General features: G+C 46.0%; 1 protein-coding gene across 1 annotated transcript; it reads right to left on the bottom strand.

Moving 5' to 3' along the window:
* Window positions 1-11520: 11520 nt before the first annotated feature.
* Window positions 11521-13582, bottom strand: ID2 (inhibitor of DNA binding 2). Its single transcript, XM_084284359.1, has 3 exons — window positions 13129-13582; window positions 12947-13011; window positions 11521-12194 (listed from the first exon to the last, which is right to left on the bottom strand). The coding sequence occupies exons 1-2, from the start codon at window positions 13474-13476 to the stop codon at window positions 12955-12957; spliced, it is 405 nt and encodes a 134-aa protein (XP_084140485.1). The 5' UTR covers window positions 13477-13582; the 3' UTR covers window positions 11521-12194; window positions 12947-12954.
* Window positions 13583-17516: the final 3934 nt, after the last annotated feature.

Genomic DNA, 17516 nt, shown 5'->3' with positions numbered 1-17516 from the left:
CTTATGCCGAGTCTGTTTTGCCCGTTACAATAATTATTGCGTGATTTTCTCGTCCTTATCTCAATCCTTGAGCCCTTTTCACATATTTTCTCCCCATTCCTCTTTGAGGAGGGGGAGTGAGAGAGCGGCTGTGGTGGAGCTCGGCTGCCCACTCGAGCGGAACCACGACAGTCTTTTTTGGCGCCCAACGTGGGGCTCAAGGAATTTGAGATAAGGATGATAGTTAGTAGAAGTAACGGGCAAAAATATGTGCAGGATGATTGTTAGGAATGTACAAGTTGTGAAGAATTTAAGAAAGCAGTAACTGTGATATGTTAGTGTGGTGAAGGGACGAGGGGTGGTGTGTGTGTAAAATGTCCACCTTGTCGGTGCTGTGATGATGTTATGTTCATTTTGGTGTGGTGAATTCTTTTTCTTTTTGATGTAAGTGAAGTTTGTGAAGGTTGTTGTGATAATTGTAAAGTAAGAGTATGTTGTGAGTAGTCTTAAATATGCTTTTAACAGAGGCGAGGGGTGGAATGTAGTGGGTTTACGTGGCAAGGTTTTGGTAGCAGGGAGCCATAGGGGTGGTTTCTGTGAGAAAGATCTAGAAGCTGCCCCATGTTTGGGAAGGGCCCCATTGTTTTCCAGATCCGAGCCAATAAGCGATGTTGTTTTTCGCCTCTGTGAGAGCATATTTAAGACAGGGAAAAAACGCTGCGCCACACAGCAGCCGGGAGTGAGGAACAGCCTTGCGCCAAGGTCAGTGTAGAAGGAGGGGGAGAGGTGCTCCAGGCGCCGGAGCAGAAGTCCCCTGCGGCCTGTGGTGAGGACCATGGTGAAGCAGGATGTCCCCCTGCAGCCCATGGAGTACCACGGTGGAGCAGGGTTCCACGCTGCAGCCCGTGGAGGAGACCACGGTGGAGCAGGTGGCCCTGCACCGATGGAGGCTGCCGCCTGTGGAAGACCCCTGCCGGAGCAGATTCTGGGCCGGACCTGTAGCCCGTGGAGAGGAGCCCACGCAGGAGCAGGTGATCTGGCAGGAGCTGCTGCCCGTAGGGGAGCCAGGTTGGAGCAGTTTTCTCCTGAGGGATGGACCCCGTGGTACGGACCCATATCTGGAGCAGTTCTGGAAGAGCTGCTGCCTGTGGGAAGCCCACGCCGGATCAGTTCATCAAGGGCTGCATCCCGTGGGTGGGACCCCACAGCACAGGGGACGAGAGTGACCGAGAAGGAGCGGCAGAGAAGAAGTGCTGTAGACTGACCATAACCCCCATTCCCCGTTCCCCTGCGCCGCTCGGGGGGAGGAGGTGGAAGAGGGTGGATGGGGGGAAGGTGCTTTTGTTTTTTTTTTCCTTTGTTTTCTCACTTCTCTCGCTTGTTAGTTGTAGGCAATAAATCTTACTATCTCCTTATGCCGAGTCTGTTTTGCCCGTTACAATAATTATTGCGTGATTTTCTCGTCCTTATCTCAATCCTTGAGCCCTTTTCACATATTTTCTCCCCATTCCTCTTTGAGGAGGGGGAGTGAGAGAGCGGCTGTGGTGGAGCTCGGCTGCCCACTCGAGCGGAACCACGACAAGGGGTTCACGCTGTGCTTGAAAAATTAATCAATCTGTCAGGCTTGGTATGAGGACTTGGACTCGCTTTTCCAGGTTACTGAGAGGGATGCATGGAGATATTAAAATACACATTTTGAAGTGGAGAAAAAAGTCTTATTCATAGGTTACCCTTAAAAGTCTTTCTGATACTTGGAATTCTGTAATGGAGCAAGGACTGAGATGAAGAAGCATCTAGAGTTTGAGGGCAAATTGAGAATGTGGTATTGAACACATACCATGGATAGCGCAAAAGTTGAAGATTCTCAACTACCTGGGAACGCGTGCAATTACCATATAAATACGTAAACGAACAACACTTCTAAGAGTGTACATCACAGTTGCAAAAAAAAAAAAAAAAAAAAAAAAAAAGATTTTGGGAAAAAAAAGTTACTGAATATAGTCATGTAAACCTTGCAAACTAATATAATATATCACTGAAATTTAACAAATTCAGATGCCTTAGAATTATTGGGATGTGAAGATACTGTTAAGAAAACATCAAAATGCAGTCACATTTCATTATTGTAAGGTTTTCTGTTTAAAGCTCTTGGGGGGATCAACAACAACAACAAAACAGGCAGAGGAAGAAAAATAGTTCAAGGTAATTGGATTCCACATAAATGTTTGGCTTGTTATAGGACAGCACTCGGGGTTACCTTTGAATATTTTTTTTTTCATTCATCACATTTTTATTATTCATCAGATGTTTAAGCTTCAAGTATGGAAGTCAATACGGAGTTTTCAGGAATTACCCTTATCAAGTGGCTCTATTTTTTTTCCTTTGTTTTGGTAAGTGGCTTGCAGAAGACAAATGTAGCAGATGTGGTACATTTGACTGTAGTAAGACCTCTATTGTCAAAGGCCAAGCAAATGCAGTGAAGTGAAACCAGGTTTCTTAAAAAGGTAGATTTGGAGTGATTGTCAATTATCTCATGACAAATAATAGGGTCACATGGGGGCTGTTTGTTCCATTTTTATTTAGTATTTCTCTTAGCAACCTTATTGGTAGAATTTCTAAGTTTATTCTTGTCTGAACCTGCCTTACCCTGAAGAACAGAATCAATTGATAGAGGGGATTGTAAATTAACATGATGTCATTAAAGGCAAGTATAAAGTATTGCACTTATCACAGTGAAATCAAATGCATGAATATAAAGTGCAGTGTAACCCACTAAACTAGCACAGAAGACAATAGAGTTTTAGCATGGTTAGTAAGCTAATACTAAGTCAACAACGTAAGTGATACTGTTGAAGGTGGAGGGAAGAAAAGGAAATCTCTGAGGGATATATTAATGGAAGTATTGTTTGATACAAGAGAGGTATGGAGGTATGCCCTGCTGCTGGAGAAGCTCTGTGTCCAGACCTGAGCACCTTTAATAAGCAACTGGAGGAGAACAGGGTGGGGAGGGAAAAAGCGACCTACAAGTATATAGCAATGAAAGAATTGGATTTGTTGAGTTTAAAAGAAGGGAGCCCGAATGGATATAATTTCTTGATATGAAAAACATCATTACAGAAAGATTATAAGAAGCTCCATCAGTGGAGCATAGAGTAATCAACTTGTAATTTGTGGTGGAATAAACCACATTTTGAAACAAACAAAAAAATCTAATAATTAAAGTAACATTAGGGCTATCTAGGGAAGTTGCAGAATTCAATTCACTGGGAGCTCTTGAGAGTAAAACAAGAGGAATCATAAGCTGACCCCTGGCCACTCTGGCCTATGCTTTTTGGGTTTAGGTAGCCTAATGTACAGGTCTGGTTAAGGCAGTGGCTGTCACTGATGAGACTCCTCCAAAGGAGTAGACCTGGGTGTAAATACCCGTGAAAGAGCAAGAGTTGCAAAATTGCCCCTCAGAGGGGTAGAATTAGAAGTTCAAATACAGAAGATCACATTTTAAAGCTGTCTTTGCAGCGTGAAATAAAGTGATACAGGACACGTGTCTGGTTGGAGGCCCAGTGGCAATGTGACAACAAAAGAGAAACCCCAGCCTGTTCCAGTCATATGGGATACATATGATCGTAGCTGCCAGCTCAAATACAGAAGTAAAAGAGGGTATTTTCCTTGTCAAACTAATAACTTCTTGTGTGTGACCCTAATGGGCAGGCTTCCAGTCACAAGTTTGATTCCTGTACATTGCTCAGTGACCTTAGGCCCAGCTGCTCTTCATGTTGTTTTTTTGTTTCCATGTTAAAATGTTATTAACATTCATATTCAAATGTGTGTGTCTGGAAGAATCCAAGTGAAAAAGTTTGCTTTTTAACCTCTTAAAGAGGCTAAAAAGAGGCCTTTTGCACTTCCAGTGCCTTTTCTTTCCTTTGTCACAGGATCATTCAGGCTCTTGTTTCGTCTCTTCACATTATGCTGTTCAATTCCTCAAGGGTCTGCTAAACGTAAATCATCCTTATCCTACTAGAGGAGGATGAGAAAGGAGAGAGAATGTGCATCTAACATGCTTGTTTAAGCAAAATACAGTTACATAAAATGATCTTGCCAACATTCAGGCCCAAAGAAGCAGCTTTTTCCTTACATAGGGGTGTGAGTGTGCCCAGTGCTTTTTGCTCAGCTATTTATTTAGTAACGTAAGCAAAGTGAGGGCTTGAATTAACACAACGAGCTAATGACCGTTCCCTGGCCTACTGCAATGGAATTTCTCCTATCGATACTGATAATCTCTCTGGAAAACAAAACATGATATTTAAAAACTCTGGGAGGGCTTCTAGGCCACGTAACTCCCTAGTCATGACTGGAAATTGTTCGAGCATGTGGCAGGTACAATTTCAGAGGATAAATGGCCAATTTTAATGCCGAAGAATGCTGCTGCTACTGTTCAGTTTAGTGTTACAAAGGCAGCCCAGTGTCCAGCCACTTCAGACATGCTGATTCATGCGAATTCCCAAGAGAGAGAGAACTGAACTTCCCATTTCTACATGCGTATAGAAACGTGAAGGAGTGAAATGACTCACGGAGGTCACATACAAAGTCTGTGGGAAATCGGGAATAAGAGCCATGTCTCGTAATTCCCAGTTCAAAGTCTTAACCAGGAGATCATTATTTTCCCCCACATCAGTGAAGCCCTGTTTCATCACTTTCAACAGCTGATAAATTACTTGTTTGAGCTGCTTAAACCCCAGAACTTTGAAGGGAAAGGTAAGAAGTGTTTGTAGCCTTTAAGTGTTTGCACGGATACCTTAAATCATTCACCAGCATTATAGGCATCAAATGAAATTGATTTTCTTTCTTGACTTATAATTAAGTGCTTAAGAAATGTGTGGAAGCCATCAATCGATCAAAAAAAAAAAAATAAATAAATAATACATCTCATCTATAGTTCTGACTAAAATATAGTAAAGCAGTAGGTTATTTCTTTTGTGGCATGGTGGTTTTGTTTGTTTTTTAGTATTTGAAATTGATTACATTTATGAAGAGTTTTTTTCTTTTCCCCTATAGGAACCTGGTAACTGCCTATGTATACTTGTTGGATGAAACCCTCAGTTATTTAAGGGGCTCCAGCTGAAGGTCTCTTTGCAAGTGATCATTTCCAAGACCTTTGTCTGTTATGTCTTACATCAAACTGTCACACCATTACCTTACAATTACCACATACACTTACAGTGCCTCCAACATAACAATTGATATCCAGTAATTGATTAAGCAAAGTAATAGTTGCAATTTCTCCTTCACTAAAGCCCTCCAGAATTTGCTTTTGGATATGCCTGCACTGTAACCTGATGGTGTTAGGGCAGCTCACACCATCATGGAGTATGAACCAACTGCCTGAAGCATCAAGAGCCATAAGATTTAGATGTCAGTACAGACATGTATTTTCCACCTTGCCTATATCTGTTGAACAATATTGGTGACCTTAAAGCCTCCTAAGATAGCGATAACAATATTAGCAAGCACTCAAAGCTGCCAAAAAATAACATACCATTCACTATTAGTGACAATCTGTTTTAGATTTTCAGTTTATGAGAACTTTCTTCATGCTGTCAATAAACTGCTAATTGCATGTTGGATGTGGTATGTGCTTAACATACACAGCTTTTATGTCTATGTTGATTACAAAGCTCCAAACTTCCAGTTAACTTTTTTTTTTTTTTTTTTTTTCCCCTCTAAGCATTTATTTTTTTTTTGATTAGAGTTAGATAGAAAGATCCTTAGATAGGTGCATATAGAAACATTTGTTGAATCAAATGAATTCAGTCCAAAAGTTCAATTTCAAAGGAGCTCAAAGTTTTTGAATGACTGAAGAAGTGGATTTACTGTGGAATTCAGGAATTTCATGTTATATTTACTGTAAGTTTTAATACTTATGTAATTGGTGAGCTCCAACCAAGAGTGGAGCTTTGTAAGAGTGGTAAGGGTAATGATGGCATAATCTGAGCAAAATGAGAATCAGTAAGGACTGGTAAGCAGCATGTGTCCACATGTGTAGCACCTTGCTTCATATCTGTTGGGTGGAAATGTTTATGTGCAGTAAAACAGCTTTTTAACAAGAACCAGACTGAGTTTATAGATGTGACATGTAATTCCCTCTGCCTCCTCACTGTTATGTCTTTTGAAAAGTACTAATGGGAGGTTTACTTAACGTGTTTTACACAAATTTGTTAATTAAAAAAGCAAACCCCCAGCACTAGCACAGTTTTTTTTTCCCATGTATTTACAAGCACAAATACAAAAGCACAAATGAGATACTTTTCCAAGAAGTTGGGAAAGAGCTTAACTAGTTTTTGTGAAATAGCCTTCCCCTTGCCTTATGCCTTGTATATTAATTCCTGGTGAAACTTAATCTGAACCTTAAAAAAAAATGTTCATAGTCCTGGTCTTTTTTTCATATGTTCTTGCCCCGGGGTCAGATCTCTTATCCTTAACAGTTAGAAGATGGATATTTTCTGTCATCTTTCCACATCCCTCGTAGTTAACCTTCTACATAATGGTGTTTGTGTAACATTTTATCCCGTTGCCAGTGAGCCGAGTCCCTGTGCCTTTCTGACACTGTACAAGTTTATTCTGGAGTGCGTTGATATTATGAAAATTATGAAAATAAGGGTCTGAAAATGGCAGAAGTCTTAGCCCCAGTGACTTCTATGAGCACAGGCTCTCCTGTGTTGTCTCCTCTCTACTTTGGTTTCCAGCAGACTGCTAAATTAGTGGATCTCCTTCTCCCGGCATGGGCCTGTCAATGAGTTTCTAAAAGATCACACAGCTTTCGGATGAGCCTGAGATTTACAGAAAACGTGTCTGAAGGACACTTCCAGGGGTTGCATTTCCCTCGGATGCTGGGATCAGATCGGAACTAAACCCACACGGTTCTGGGGGATGTAAGAAGCTTGGGTCTTGAGTGCCGTGGTTGGCATGGGCAGGAAGCTCTGCTCGTTGCTTCTTGAAGGCAAGGTGTTCTGCTTTGGTCTTCCCTTTCTAATGTGTGAGATGCTTAGTCTTGGACATTAGCCTCGTCCTCCCCTTTTCTTCCTGCCCTCTCTCCACCTTCTGAGCACTACTCCTCTTCTCAGGATGAGAAAAAATAAAACGACGTGTACAATTTGAATAGGATATTCCAGTTCTGAGTATACACACACAAAATATCTGGAAGCCTGTTCTCAGAGAACATGAGATGCTGCAAGCACGTGGAGGAAGCATCACTTACTGCTGCTCTCCTAGGCACCAGCTGCAACACAGTAAGTATCAAAGTAATTCCCTCTTTTTCAAATGCAAGTGAAATTTAGCAGATTTTTACTTTTTTTTTTTTTTTTTTTTTTTTAATAAATTAAAAAGCTTTTTGGCAATCATTTGAAGTTTTGCCATCAGCAGTAAAACTTAAGAGCCGGCTCAAGCTCTTTGTTTTACACAGAAATACCTGAACTATTTTGTAAAACTGATTGCCACAGACAAGGTGTAATTTCTGAAGTTATTTATTAAAGATTATAATGACATTCTTTTTGGCAACAGGTACTGCTAACTAATGTAGCCGAATTGTTTTGAATCTGGATAGGTCCAAAAACTTCATATCATATTGTGCTCTCTCTCTATTCATCACAGTGTTGCGAGGACAGACAGGAGGTAAAGGTTTGGCTCCAGGGGCAGCAAGCAGCAGTAAGTTTGGCTTTATTTACATTCTTTATCCCGTGTCCCTTAATTTTTAATATTTTTTTTCCCCAAGGAAAGCAACAAACTGAGACATGAGTTCCTCTCAGTTGCTGTGATTGATTCCAAAAGCAACTGCATTTGTTTCCTCTTTTGTTTCCCCCTTCGATTTGCTTTAGCATGTGGCTTACACAAACATTGACTACTGCTGTGCAATATAAGCTTTGTTTCATTGAAGTGCTGTTTGCATTTGGTCCTTACGTTTTAGAATTACAACTTAAATAGCTATTTGAGAGAGGATGATGTTAATGTGGATAAATTGGATTTGAAAGATCAAACATTTCCATTTTTCTGTAGATTCAGAAAATACTGATCCTTTTGTAGAATGGTGCTTTTAAAGAGTACATTTTAAAAACTATTTTCCAACTAATATTCGGTGCCAATGTTTGTACAGCTTACTCAATCTTTTGCCACGTGACAGCTGCATTCTACTGTCCTTCTCCCTTACAGCTTCCAGTAAAGGCTGTGTAAATCATTTCTTGTCGCATGTAAGCAAGCAAAGACAGTGGTAAACAGGAAGGGGTGCTTACTCACAAATACAGTATTCTCATTAGCAAATCATTTAATATATTTTCCACATTGCATAAATTGATCCAGATTGCAGACTTGTATGGGAGAATCTCTAACACATAAGGTTGTGTAGAGGACATGTTTTGCTTTCCAGAGTCAAGTATAAGCTTCGTGACCTAATGCTTATCAAATGGTACTTTGCCTTTAACAATACAGCTTTTTTATGCAACTTTTCCTTCAAAATTTTGGGACCGTTTCATTTAGGAGTGAAATTCCCAGCCAGCAGAGCAGAATTAGCTAAATCATCATTCCCCAGTTGCAGCTGCAACAGGAGTTTAAACAACCCGTGGAAGATCGGGGCTCTGATATTGACTCGTAAGGCGTAAAGAATCGGGAGATTCATCCTTTTAACAGAAAATAAAACGGCAAATCCGTGTCTGCTCTGCACCCAGCCGACGGGAGATGGGTGGCGGAGGGGAGCCTGCTGTCCCCGGCCGGGCCAGAGGGTGGCAGTGGCCCTCCACGCAGCCGGGCCACCGCTGGAAGAGGGCGACTCAACCTCGGGTACCTGCAGCTGTAGCTGGCGGTCGGCTTTTCCCTCAAAACACTCGCACGGGTCCCTCGAGTGGCTGGGCTTGGTGCAGGACACACGGTGGAGGGCTGCTGGACGCGTCCCCTGCACCTGGTGGGTGATGGACCGGAGGGAGTCGCGCTGCTTGAGGGGGAATTTTGGAACCCTTCTGATACGTATGTGCGTTAAATGCCCGATAATGCATTCCCGGGATGTCCCAATGAGGCAACTACAGGTGGTCCCGCTGTTGGGAGGGGTCCAGGTGTGAAAGACTGGCAAGAAAAGAACCACCCTCAGCCTTGTTAAATCTTTTTATTTATTTTTTTCCCAAATGGGGCTGTTTCATTTACATCTGTAGGTGTGTTTGCAACTGTCGTGCGTGGCCTACTCGGCGTTTACAGTGTGTAAATGTGATTGTTGCCAACCATTGCCCACCAGCGTGTAGCTGGGTGTGGGTCTCCTCATCTGTGTTCGGCTGAGAGTTAACGGGGCTGTTGGCAACAACTGGCTTCCAGTAACGGGGCCAGAGAAAGCGGTGACAAGTTCAGAGAGTTTCCTACTGTCTTCTGGGGGTACATTGGCAATGATAGAGCATAAAGCCCAAATCTGTAAGGAAACTTTGAAGCCTTAACATAAATTCCTGCGCACTAAGCTTTGACCTTGCTGTTTATTTTTGCACAGCACAGTCTTAAGAACAAACCCAAAGAACGAATCCCTGAAGTTAGAGCAGGCAGGGTAAGCTCCTACTTCTGAGCAGAGGAATGCGGTGTGGAGATGATGAATTAGTTAATTGTGAAAGAGGAAACATTTTTTTCTTTTCTCAATTTACAGTTTTAAAAACATGTTTATGTTTTTTTCTTCCTGCTCATTTCCCCACACCTCATAAATTGTGAATTTCTCTTTTGGCTATTCATGACAAGGAAATTTGTTTCATTCTACGCGCATATTCATCATCCCCGAGCTTAAAAATATTGAAGTTGCAACGCCTCAGTTTCTGGAGGGGTTGATCTGCCTGTTGCAGATCTTTAATTTCATCAACTAAACCAGGGGTTTAACGTGACATCCAGTGTTGTCTCACCCTAAAACGAACAACAGGGTGAAAAATTAGCTTTGAGGGAGAAATGGGGTGGTGATTACGTGGAGATTGTTACTGTTTTGAAAGAACTAAGCCCTCAGCACTGCCTGACCCCCCGAATCAGCTGCTGTTCACGTCAGTAAAATCCCCACAAAAAGGAGTATTTCAGGAACTGCGATGTGCAGTGATGAAATCTGTTACTAGCGGGCTGTCAGGGTTAAACGTTCATCGCACCGAGCTGGGACAAACCCAGCGCTCAGACAGTAGCAGGGCTCGGCCACAGGAGGCACAGCGAGTGTGTGCGATGGGGAGAGATTTCCTTAATCGCTGCTGGACGCCTGGTGAGAAGATCATCCCCGGCCTTCCCCCCTCCCGGCAGAACCCTGCTGTCTCCTGACGGCGTTGATCCTGGCAGAGGTGCGCGGCTGCATTAAGAGCTCAGCGCTGGCTTTCTCCCAGCCTGCGCCAATGGGTTTGGTGTCAAGGGCAAGGGAAGGCAGCTGCTGCCGCTGCCCCCGCGCACCACCCGCCCACCTGCCCGCTGGTGAAAGCGCTGCTGGCCCCAGGTGAGGCTCCTGCCACAGCCCCGAAACCCTAAACATGCTCAGAAGCGTCAGTGAGGCCTCCAGGGAGCACTACTTACCCCAAGCACCGCTGAAGTTTCCCTCGTATTGTGATCCTCTTTTAATTCATTTGTAGGACTCGAAATTTAGTTCCTGTGTGAGGTGGGTTTCTAACTGAGCTTAAATTAGAACATCATCTGATAAGGCACCGTTCCCACATCCCGTCTTATGACAGCTAAAGAGGTGCAATGAACAATGCTCGTTAGAGTGGGCTCGGAGGGTAGGCTATAATGCCCTGCAATAAGTAGGGCGGATTGCACCGTTTCTGAAGGCAAAAGAGAAAAGAAAAGCTGTTACTGGCTTTCAAGAATTTCGAGTCCCATTTCAAACTTAATTTAATTCTTATGGAGAAAGAGTTCCTTTAGGAGCAGCCAAAGTTTAATCAGTAACACAACAGTGATTTAAGCTCAATTCTCAGTATCTTAGTCATACAGAGCTGCTGCTGCAACTGATTAGAAACCCCATTTCACTGAAATACTGCATGGAAGCATGAAAATTCCAGTGTGGAAAGGCAACAGTCACTTCATCATTTTAGATCCCATGTTAACGCATCACCAGCTCACACATTCAAAGCCTTTTTAGAGAAATTTAATAGTTGGGGGACTAATAACCACCCACAACCCCTCATTCGGAGCGATTATTCTGAACACAAATTAACAGATCCAGGGCATCACTACTGAGCACTAAATCATCTGTAGGGGTGGGAAAAAAAGTTACATTCCCTGGGAATGTCTCAGGATTAACCGCTTTTGTGCATGTTTCCAAACACTTTGTCAATAGCATCCCCTCCTTAATAAATTACTTTACCAGCTCCTTTCACACTGTTTACAGACAGATCACTTAGAAGTTTGTCATATACATTCAAATAAGACTTCCCGAGTTACAAGAATTATTATTCACTTCAGGTAATTTTATTCTTTGTATTCTCTACATATTTGAACTTTTACTCGGTAAAACTGTAACAGAATGTTTAAGTATTTTTAAAAAAACAAACACCACAAATCATAGCCAGCCAACAGTTGGTCCCCAAAGAATAGCCAGCAATCAGTTCAATAAACACACTTGATTTATTTTGTATAAAAAGGGGTTAAGTTTACAACTAAACTTTTATAAAAAGTTTAGCATGATTAAGTACATCATTACACTTTTTGCAGAAATTTACATTTCTGCCACTATACAAGAAAACTCTAATTAAAGAGTTCACAAGGTTTCACTCATATATATATATTTATATATAAATATATACACAGCATTCAGTCCTAGGTTTGTGTCAGAAAGGTAATTTCTGACCACAGACGCTCCTAAAAAACTGAACACTGGATCCTTCTGGTACTCACGCTCCACCTTTGGAAAAAAAGGCAAAGTCTGCTTTAAAATGGGCAACTCCTTGTGAGATTTTGTTTCGCTCCCCACGTTGGGAATAGTATATAAAGGAAGCCTTCCAACTAGGGAAAGGGTATTTAAGAGTCTCTTCATAAATAACTAGGTTCAGTCCAAGTTGAAGAATGGGGTGGGGATAAAGATCAATCTTGGTTTCTCTTCTTTAATCATTTTTAAAGGTCCTTTTAGTTAACGTGGATTTCCCCCCTCCAGATACAGCTGAAAAATAAATTCAGCACCTCAAAAAAAAAATCTTGTAGACATTTTCTTGTGCAAAAAAAAAAAAAAAAACTCATCAGTGGAACACCTGCAAGAGATTGAAAAGAGGCATATTTAGGAGAATGCTAACAGGGCAGAGATCCGGACAGACTGGCGCCAGAGAGGAAGCCACAGTTTGAACATTTAACCAAACACTCAAAGATTGGGCAAACCCTGGCGTCCAGATGCAACACATACACGCTCACACACTCGCTCTCAAGAGCGCAAATTGAACATTAAAATAACATACACTCAAGGGAAAGGGTAGAAAGAGGATTCTCAGCCCAATCTCTATTTAGATCTCTGCAAACGCAATGCTCAGAGGCGCCAGTCTGCCTCTTAGAGCAATTATTTGATTAAAAGCAGTCACTTATTTAACTGATAGTGCAGACGATCCCACATCACAGAATTCACGGAATTGTGCCAAGATTCCCAACTTAATCAGTCACTTTGGCCCAGGAAGTTAAGACTTCAAGAAGAGATAACCAGGGAATTCGCTTTAAGCAGTAGCAGAGCAGACAGCCTGTGCTGCTTAATGAACCCTAGCAGCAAGACACACTTTGGACTGCAAGACTCAGTTGGGAGGCTAGGTTTTTTTCACAGCCGGATTAGGATTATTGGCAATAACAAGAGGATTATTAGCAATAGCAAGTCAACTCTAAGCAAACTTTTAGGAGCGATTTGTTTTGCATGTGACAGTCATCCGGGGGGGGGGGGGGGGGAGGGGAATCCCATTCAAAGCCCAACCACTTTCATCTGAACTTTTTATTTTAAGCAAAACAGAAGGTGTGTTCTACTCACCGTCGGCTTCAGCCACAAAGTGCTTTGCTGTCACTTGACATGAGTTCTGAGGGGAACTCGGCTGCCTGCAGGGAGAGAGCAGAGACCAGACCCCGCCGTTAGCCTGCTGGGCAGCACGGGCAGCCTTCAGGGGGGGGATCCCGGCTGCACCACCCCCGGGAACACCAAGGGAAGAGCCTTACCTGTAGGGAGAGGATGCTGATGTCTGTGTTGAGGGTGGTCAGCGGGGTCCTGGAGGCCGGGCTCTGTCCCGGCCGCTGGTGGTGCAGGCTGACGATGCTGGGGTGCGAGTCCAAGGCGATCTGCAGGTCCAGGATGTAGTCGATGACGTGCTGGAGGATTTCCATCTTGCTGACCTTCTTGTTCTGCGGGATGCTGGGCACCAGCTCCTTCAGCTTGGAGTAGCAGTCGTTCATGTTGTACAGCAAGCTCATGGGGTCGTCCACCGGGGTTTTGCTGCGGGAGATGCCCAGGTTGTGCTCCGAGAGGCTGTTTTTCCGCACGGACCTCACGGGGCTGAAGGCTTTCATCGCTGGAAGGCGGTGAGGGGAAAGGAAGGAAGGGCACAGAGCGGAGCGAGCTGTTTGCACGCGCGGTGGGGAGCCCAGCGGAGCGCCCTGCCTGCCTCCCTCAGCGCGCCGCCGCACCTCGCTCTGAGGCGCGGGGCCGCGCGGCCCCCCCTTTTATAGGCGCCGCGCCGCCGCGCCCGGCCCGCGCGCGCTGCCATTGGCCAGAGAGCACCCGTCCATCATCCTGAGCGCCCGCCCACTCGGGGCGCGGCCACAAAGGGGAGGGGGGCCGCGCGGGCTTCCGCGTGCCCAGCCAATGGCGGCGCCGGGGGGGCGGGGCCCGGGCGCTCAGCTGAGGGAGTAAATAGTGCGCGGCGGGCAGGCGGGCTGAGCGCACGGGGCTGCGCGCGGCCGTTGGGACCGTTAGCGTCGGGCTGCGGGCGGCCGTGAGGGAGCTGCCGCGGGCGGTAGCAGCCGGGGGGACATCGGTGGAAAAAAAAAGAAATAAAGCAATAAATGAGTTGTTGTTGTTTAATTGCAGGGCTCGTCTCAGGTTTTTAAGCCGAGCTCCTTCGCGTTTTCCATCCCCTTACTTAACACCAAGCAGCGCCTCAGGGAGAGCCGGCTCCGGCGGGGCGGCCGCGCACGACCAAAACTGACAGAACTCGCCCCAAAAAACGCTGCGCGGGCGCCAACAACCCCGCGAAGCCAATTAACATCCCCACTAATTACCCGCGCAGCTCCCCGCTTCCCAAGCAGCCCCGCCGTGGGGGGCCCCGCGGCCTTTCCCCCCCCCCCATCCCTCACCCCTCACCCGTCCCCCTTTGCATCCCCCTCCCCAGGGGGGGCCCCGGCGCTGCCCGGCCCCGCTCCTCCCCTCCCTCAGCCCGGGGCCGGCCGGGACTGCGCGGCGCCAGCCCCGTGACATCAGCCCCTCGCCGCCGCCCCCCCCTCGGCCCGCCCGCCCTCGCCGCCCGGGCCCGGCGGCGCCGCTGAGGCGGCTGCCATGGCGACCGGGGCTGCGCCCGCGGCGGCGGCAGGCAGGCGGCAGGCAGGCGGCGGGCCCGGCCCCGCTTCCCCCTCCCGGGCGCACCTGCAGCGGGGGCAGCCCGAGCCGGACGCCTCAAGGAGGGGGTGCAGAGGGGGTTGGGGGGGTGTTCATGAGGCTCCGGAGGGGTTTTGGGGGATTTTGTGAGGTAAAAAAATGCGCCCCCCCCCCCTCCTCGCACCCCGCTCAGTTTTGGGGCGCCTGAGGGAAATGGCGGGGGGAGAAAAAGGAGGGGGGGGGGGCGCTGCCCTCCCCGCTGTTAGCGACGTTTATTTATCGAGGAATAAGCGCGAATGGTTTTAATTGCCTCAAACGGGACTTGAAATGAAATAAAATTAAAAAAAATAAAAATAAAAATCTGTGAAGCTTGGCCCCTTCCCAAGCCATCGGCACCGCCGCGTGGGTTTTGGTGCGGGGCTTCGCGGCGCGCCAGGTGAAATACCTCGGCCAGCCCCCCGCCCGCCTTTTGTTCGCCTCACGTCTCGGATGCATTCAAAGAAAGGAGTTTTAAGAAGTTTGGTGTGTGTGTTTTTTTTCTCCCACCCCCCCCTCTTTTATTCTTTTCGAGCGGGAGGGGGGGCGGGAGAGACTCTCTGCACGCGAAATATTGAGTTACAACTTCTGCGAAACGCACCGGGCTGTAACAGCGTTTTCGACTTTCACAAAGGATTTTCCTGTTACTTTTGTTCCGGTCACAAAATTAAAGTAAAAAAAAAAAAAAAAAAAGAGGCCAAAAAGAAAAAAAAAAAAAAACTTGGGGGAGAGATAAGGTCTGGAAAACAATCTGGAATTGCCAGGCTGTTGGTGGGAGCTCTGCGGGGCTGGCGTCAGGAAGTCTGCGCCGCCTTCTATTACTGTTGATCCAGCTTTGTGCAGCTGCACTCAGTACAATTAGCTTGTAGAAACAATCCTGCTGTAGGCAGCCTCTTCCCTTCAAAGTGCTTTTCTATACTGATCCCCTCACATCATGATGCTGGAAATCAAGTCACAAGCCGACCACTGTTTGGCCAACATCATCTGTGGGAATTCATTAACCTCCATCCCAGAGATGCAACAAGAGATTGTTTGTCCAGAACTAAACTTACAGCTTAATATGATGTAGCCCATACAGGAAAAAACCTGTGTCCCCATTTTTTTTTTTTTTTTTGTCCATAACAAGAAACACATTGTGCAGCTTTTTTTTTTTTTTTTTTTTTTTTTTTTTTTTTTTTAGGGGGTGGGGAATGTAGCTGAAAACCAGGCGTGCGCCGGCTCCTGCTAAAACTTTGCCATCGAACTGTTTTTTGGTTCATCGGGCTGCAGTTTCCATAGAAGCAACTTATCCCCGCGATCATCTTGTTGGGTGCACTTTGCAAGCTCATTTCCCGTCTCTGAGTTTGCTCTGCTGCTCTCAGATGCTGCAGCTGACACATTTCCTCCCCGTGCACTTTGCACCCACCTCATCCTTGCCCAGATGCTCGGGGCTGATTGTGCCTAAAAGGGGGTTTCATCGCACTCTGCAGCTGCCTTGGGGGAAGGGATTTTTTTTTTTTTTTAATTAAATTCTGCTTTTTCCTCTGCCTCGGTGCCCTGCTCCGTGCCATGCCAGCAGCAGGCCCTCCTCGTTCCCCCTGCTCCACCGCCCTGTGCCTCGCCAGAAGCCACGCGCCCGTCGTGTGCGGCCGTGTGCCAACGCTGCCGGTGGCTCCCCGGGAGCAGCAGCAGGCAGCGGGGGGACATCTCCCTGATCCAGGGAACAACCCTGCTACTGGGGGGGCATCCCAGCCCCCAGGTCTTCCCCCCCAAGGCCCCTTCTGGCAGCATCTCTGGCTGCAGCAGGGCCCCTCATCGCTCCCAGGTACCTCATAAGGACACACATCCTTGTTTCCCTTCCACCTACCCGACTCTGAACCCCCCTGTTCTGTCCCAAGGACGCCTTTTCCCAATTCAGCCTTGCTTCCGAAATGTTCATTCTGTTCCCCTGTAAGCCTCCTCCCGTAGGCCCTTCACCCCCGACACTCAGACCTCCCGCTGCCACCCCCAGCTGTGGCATAAACACACGTATTTTCTCCTTTCTTCCTAGACTTCTGCTTTTTTGGCCCAAAGTGTTGGACTAGAGGATAGACAGGCCCCTGTTCTGGTTGATTTCTGACACGCTTACTGCTGCACAGTCACTCTCCCAAATTTGCAGGAATGCCTTTTTGCTCAGACTATGTTTTCTAGCACCACCCTGCGAAGATGGGTGTCTCTGTAGGAATGGTTTTGCAGGGACATTTTTATGAAGTCCAGGTCCATGCACTTCGGTTCTTCTGTCATGTAGGGTTTCTCATTTCTATAAGCAGGTGCCCTGAGGGCATTTCTGTATGTACACTGCCACCTGCACAGGGCTGATGCTTAGCTGATGCTCCTTGAAGAATACCGCCACGAAATCTCTGAAAGCAGCATCTCGCTGGCACAATATTATTGCTAGGCAGTGTATTAAATCCGACAATTAACTCTTGCCCATTTACCCCAAACTAAATACTTAAGAAACTTTTGTACCCCTCTACAATTCTCTTGGAAACCCATTTTGGCTGGCAAAGAGAGGAGAGCCAGTCATGAGGATACCGACAGTAGCTAGCATGCGACGAGGAATAAATGAAGGAATAAAAAAGGGGCTTGTTCTTTCATTAGTTACCCGCCTGGCTGGTCCAGCTGCCCCAGCCTCTCACTTTGGCCTAACTTTGATTTTTAGGCCTGTGTGAATAAGGTCTGATAAGGATTGATGCTTGGCTTAATGTCACTGGGAGAAAAGGAAGGACTGGAAACTGCATTGGTGGGAGAAGGTTTTAAATAGCTCTTGCAGATAGGGTCCTGCCACCTCACTCCTGTCAAGCTGTACATTTACATTTTTAAGAATAGATGCGTTTGTATAGCGTGCTCTGTGCAGTTGTTGTTGCTCTGTAATAACAATATTTCATATATTTAGGGGAAGAATGAAAGCTGTACGGCAGCTGTGATCTAATGGCTGGTGAATCTGTGATCTCTCCCTCCT

Source organism: Netta rufina (assembly GCF_964035555.1).
Source record: "Netta rufina genome assembly, chromosome: 3".
Taxonomy (NCBI): domain Eukaryota; kingdom Metazoa; phylum Chordata; class Aves; order Anseriformes; family Anatidae; genus Netta; species Netta rufina.
The sequence above is the reverse complement of the archived record's forward strand: the minus strand, read 5'-3'. Positions and strand labels throughout refer to the sequence as shown.

Excerpts from the sequence above, each read along its gene's own strand:
- ID2 (XM_084284359.1), bottom strand. The coding sequence starts at position 13,476 with ATGAAAGCCTTCAGCCCCGTGAGGTCCGTGCGGAAAAACAGCCTCTCG. Across the intron at positions 13,012-13,128 it reads TCAGCATCCTCTCCCTACAG|GCAGCCGAGTTCCCCTCAGA; the intron begins GTAAGGCTCTTC and ends CTCTCCCTGCAG.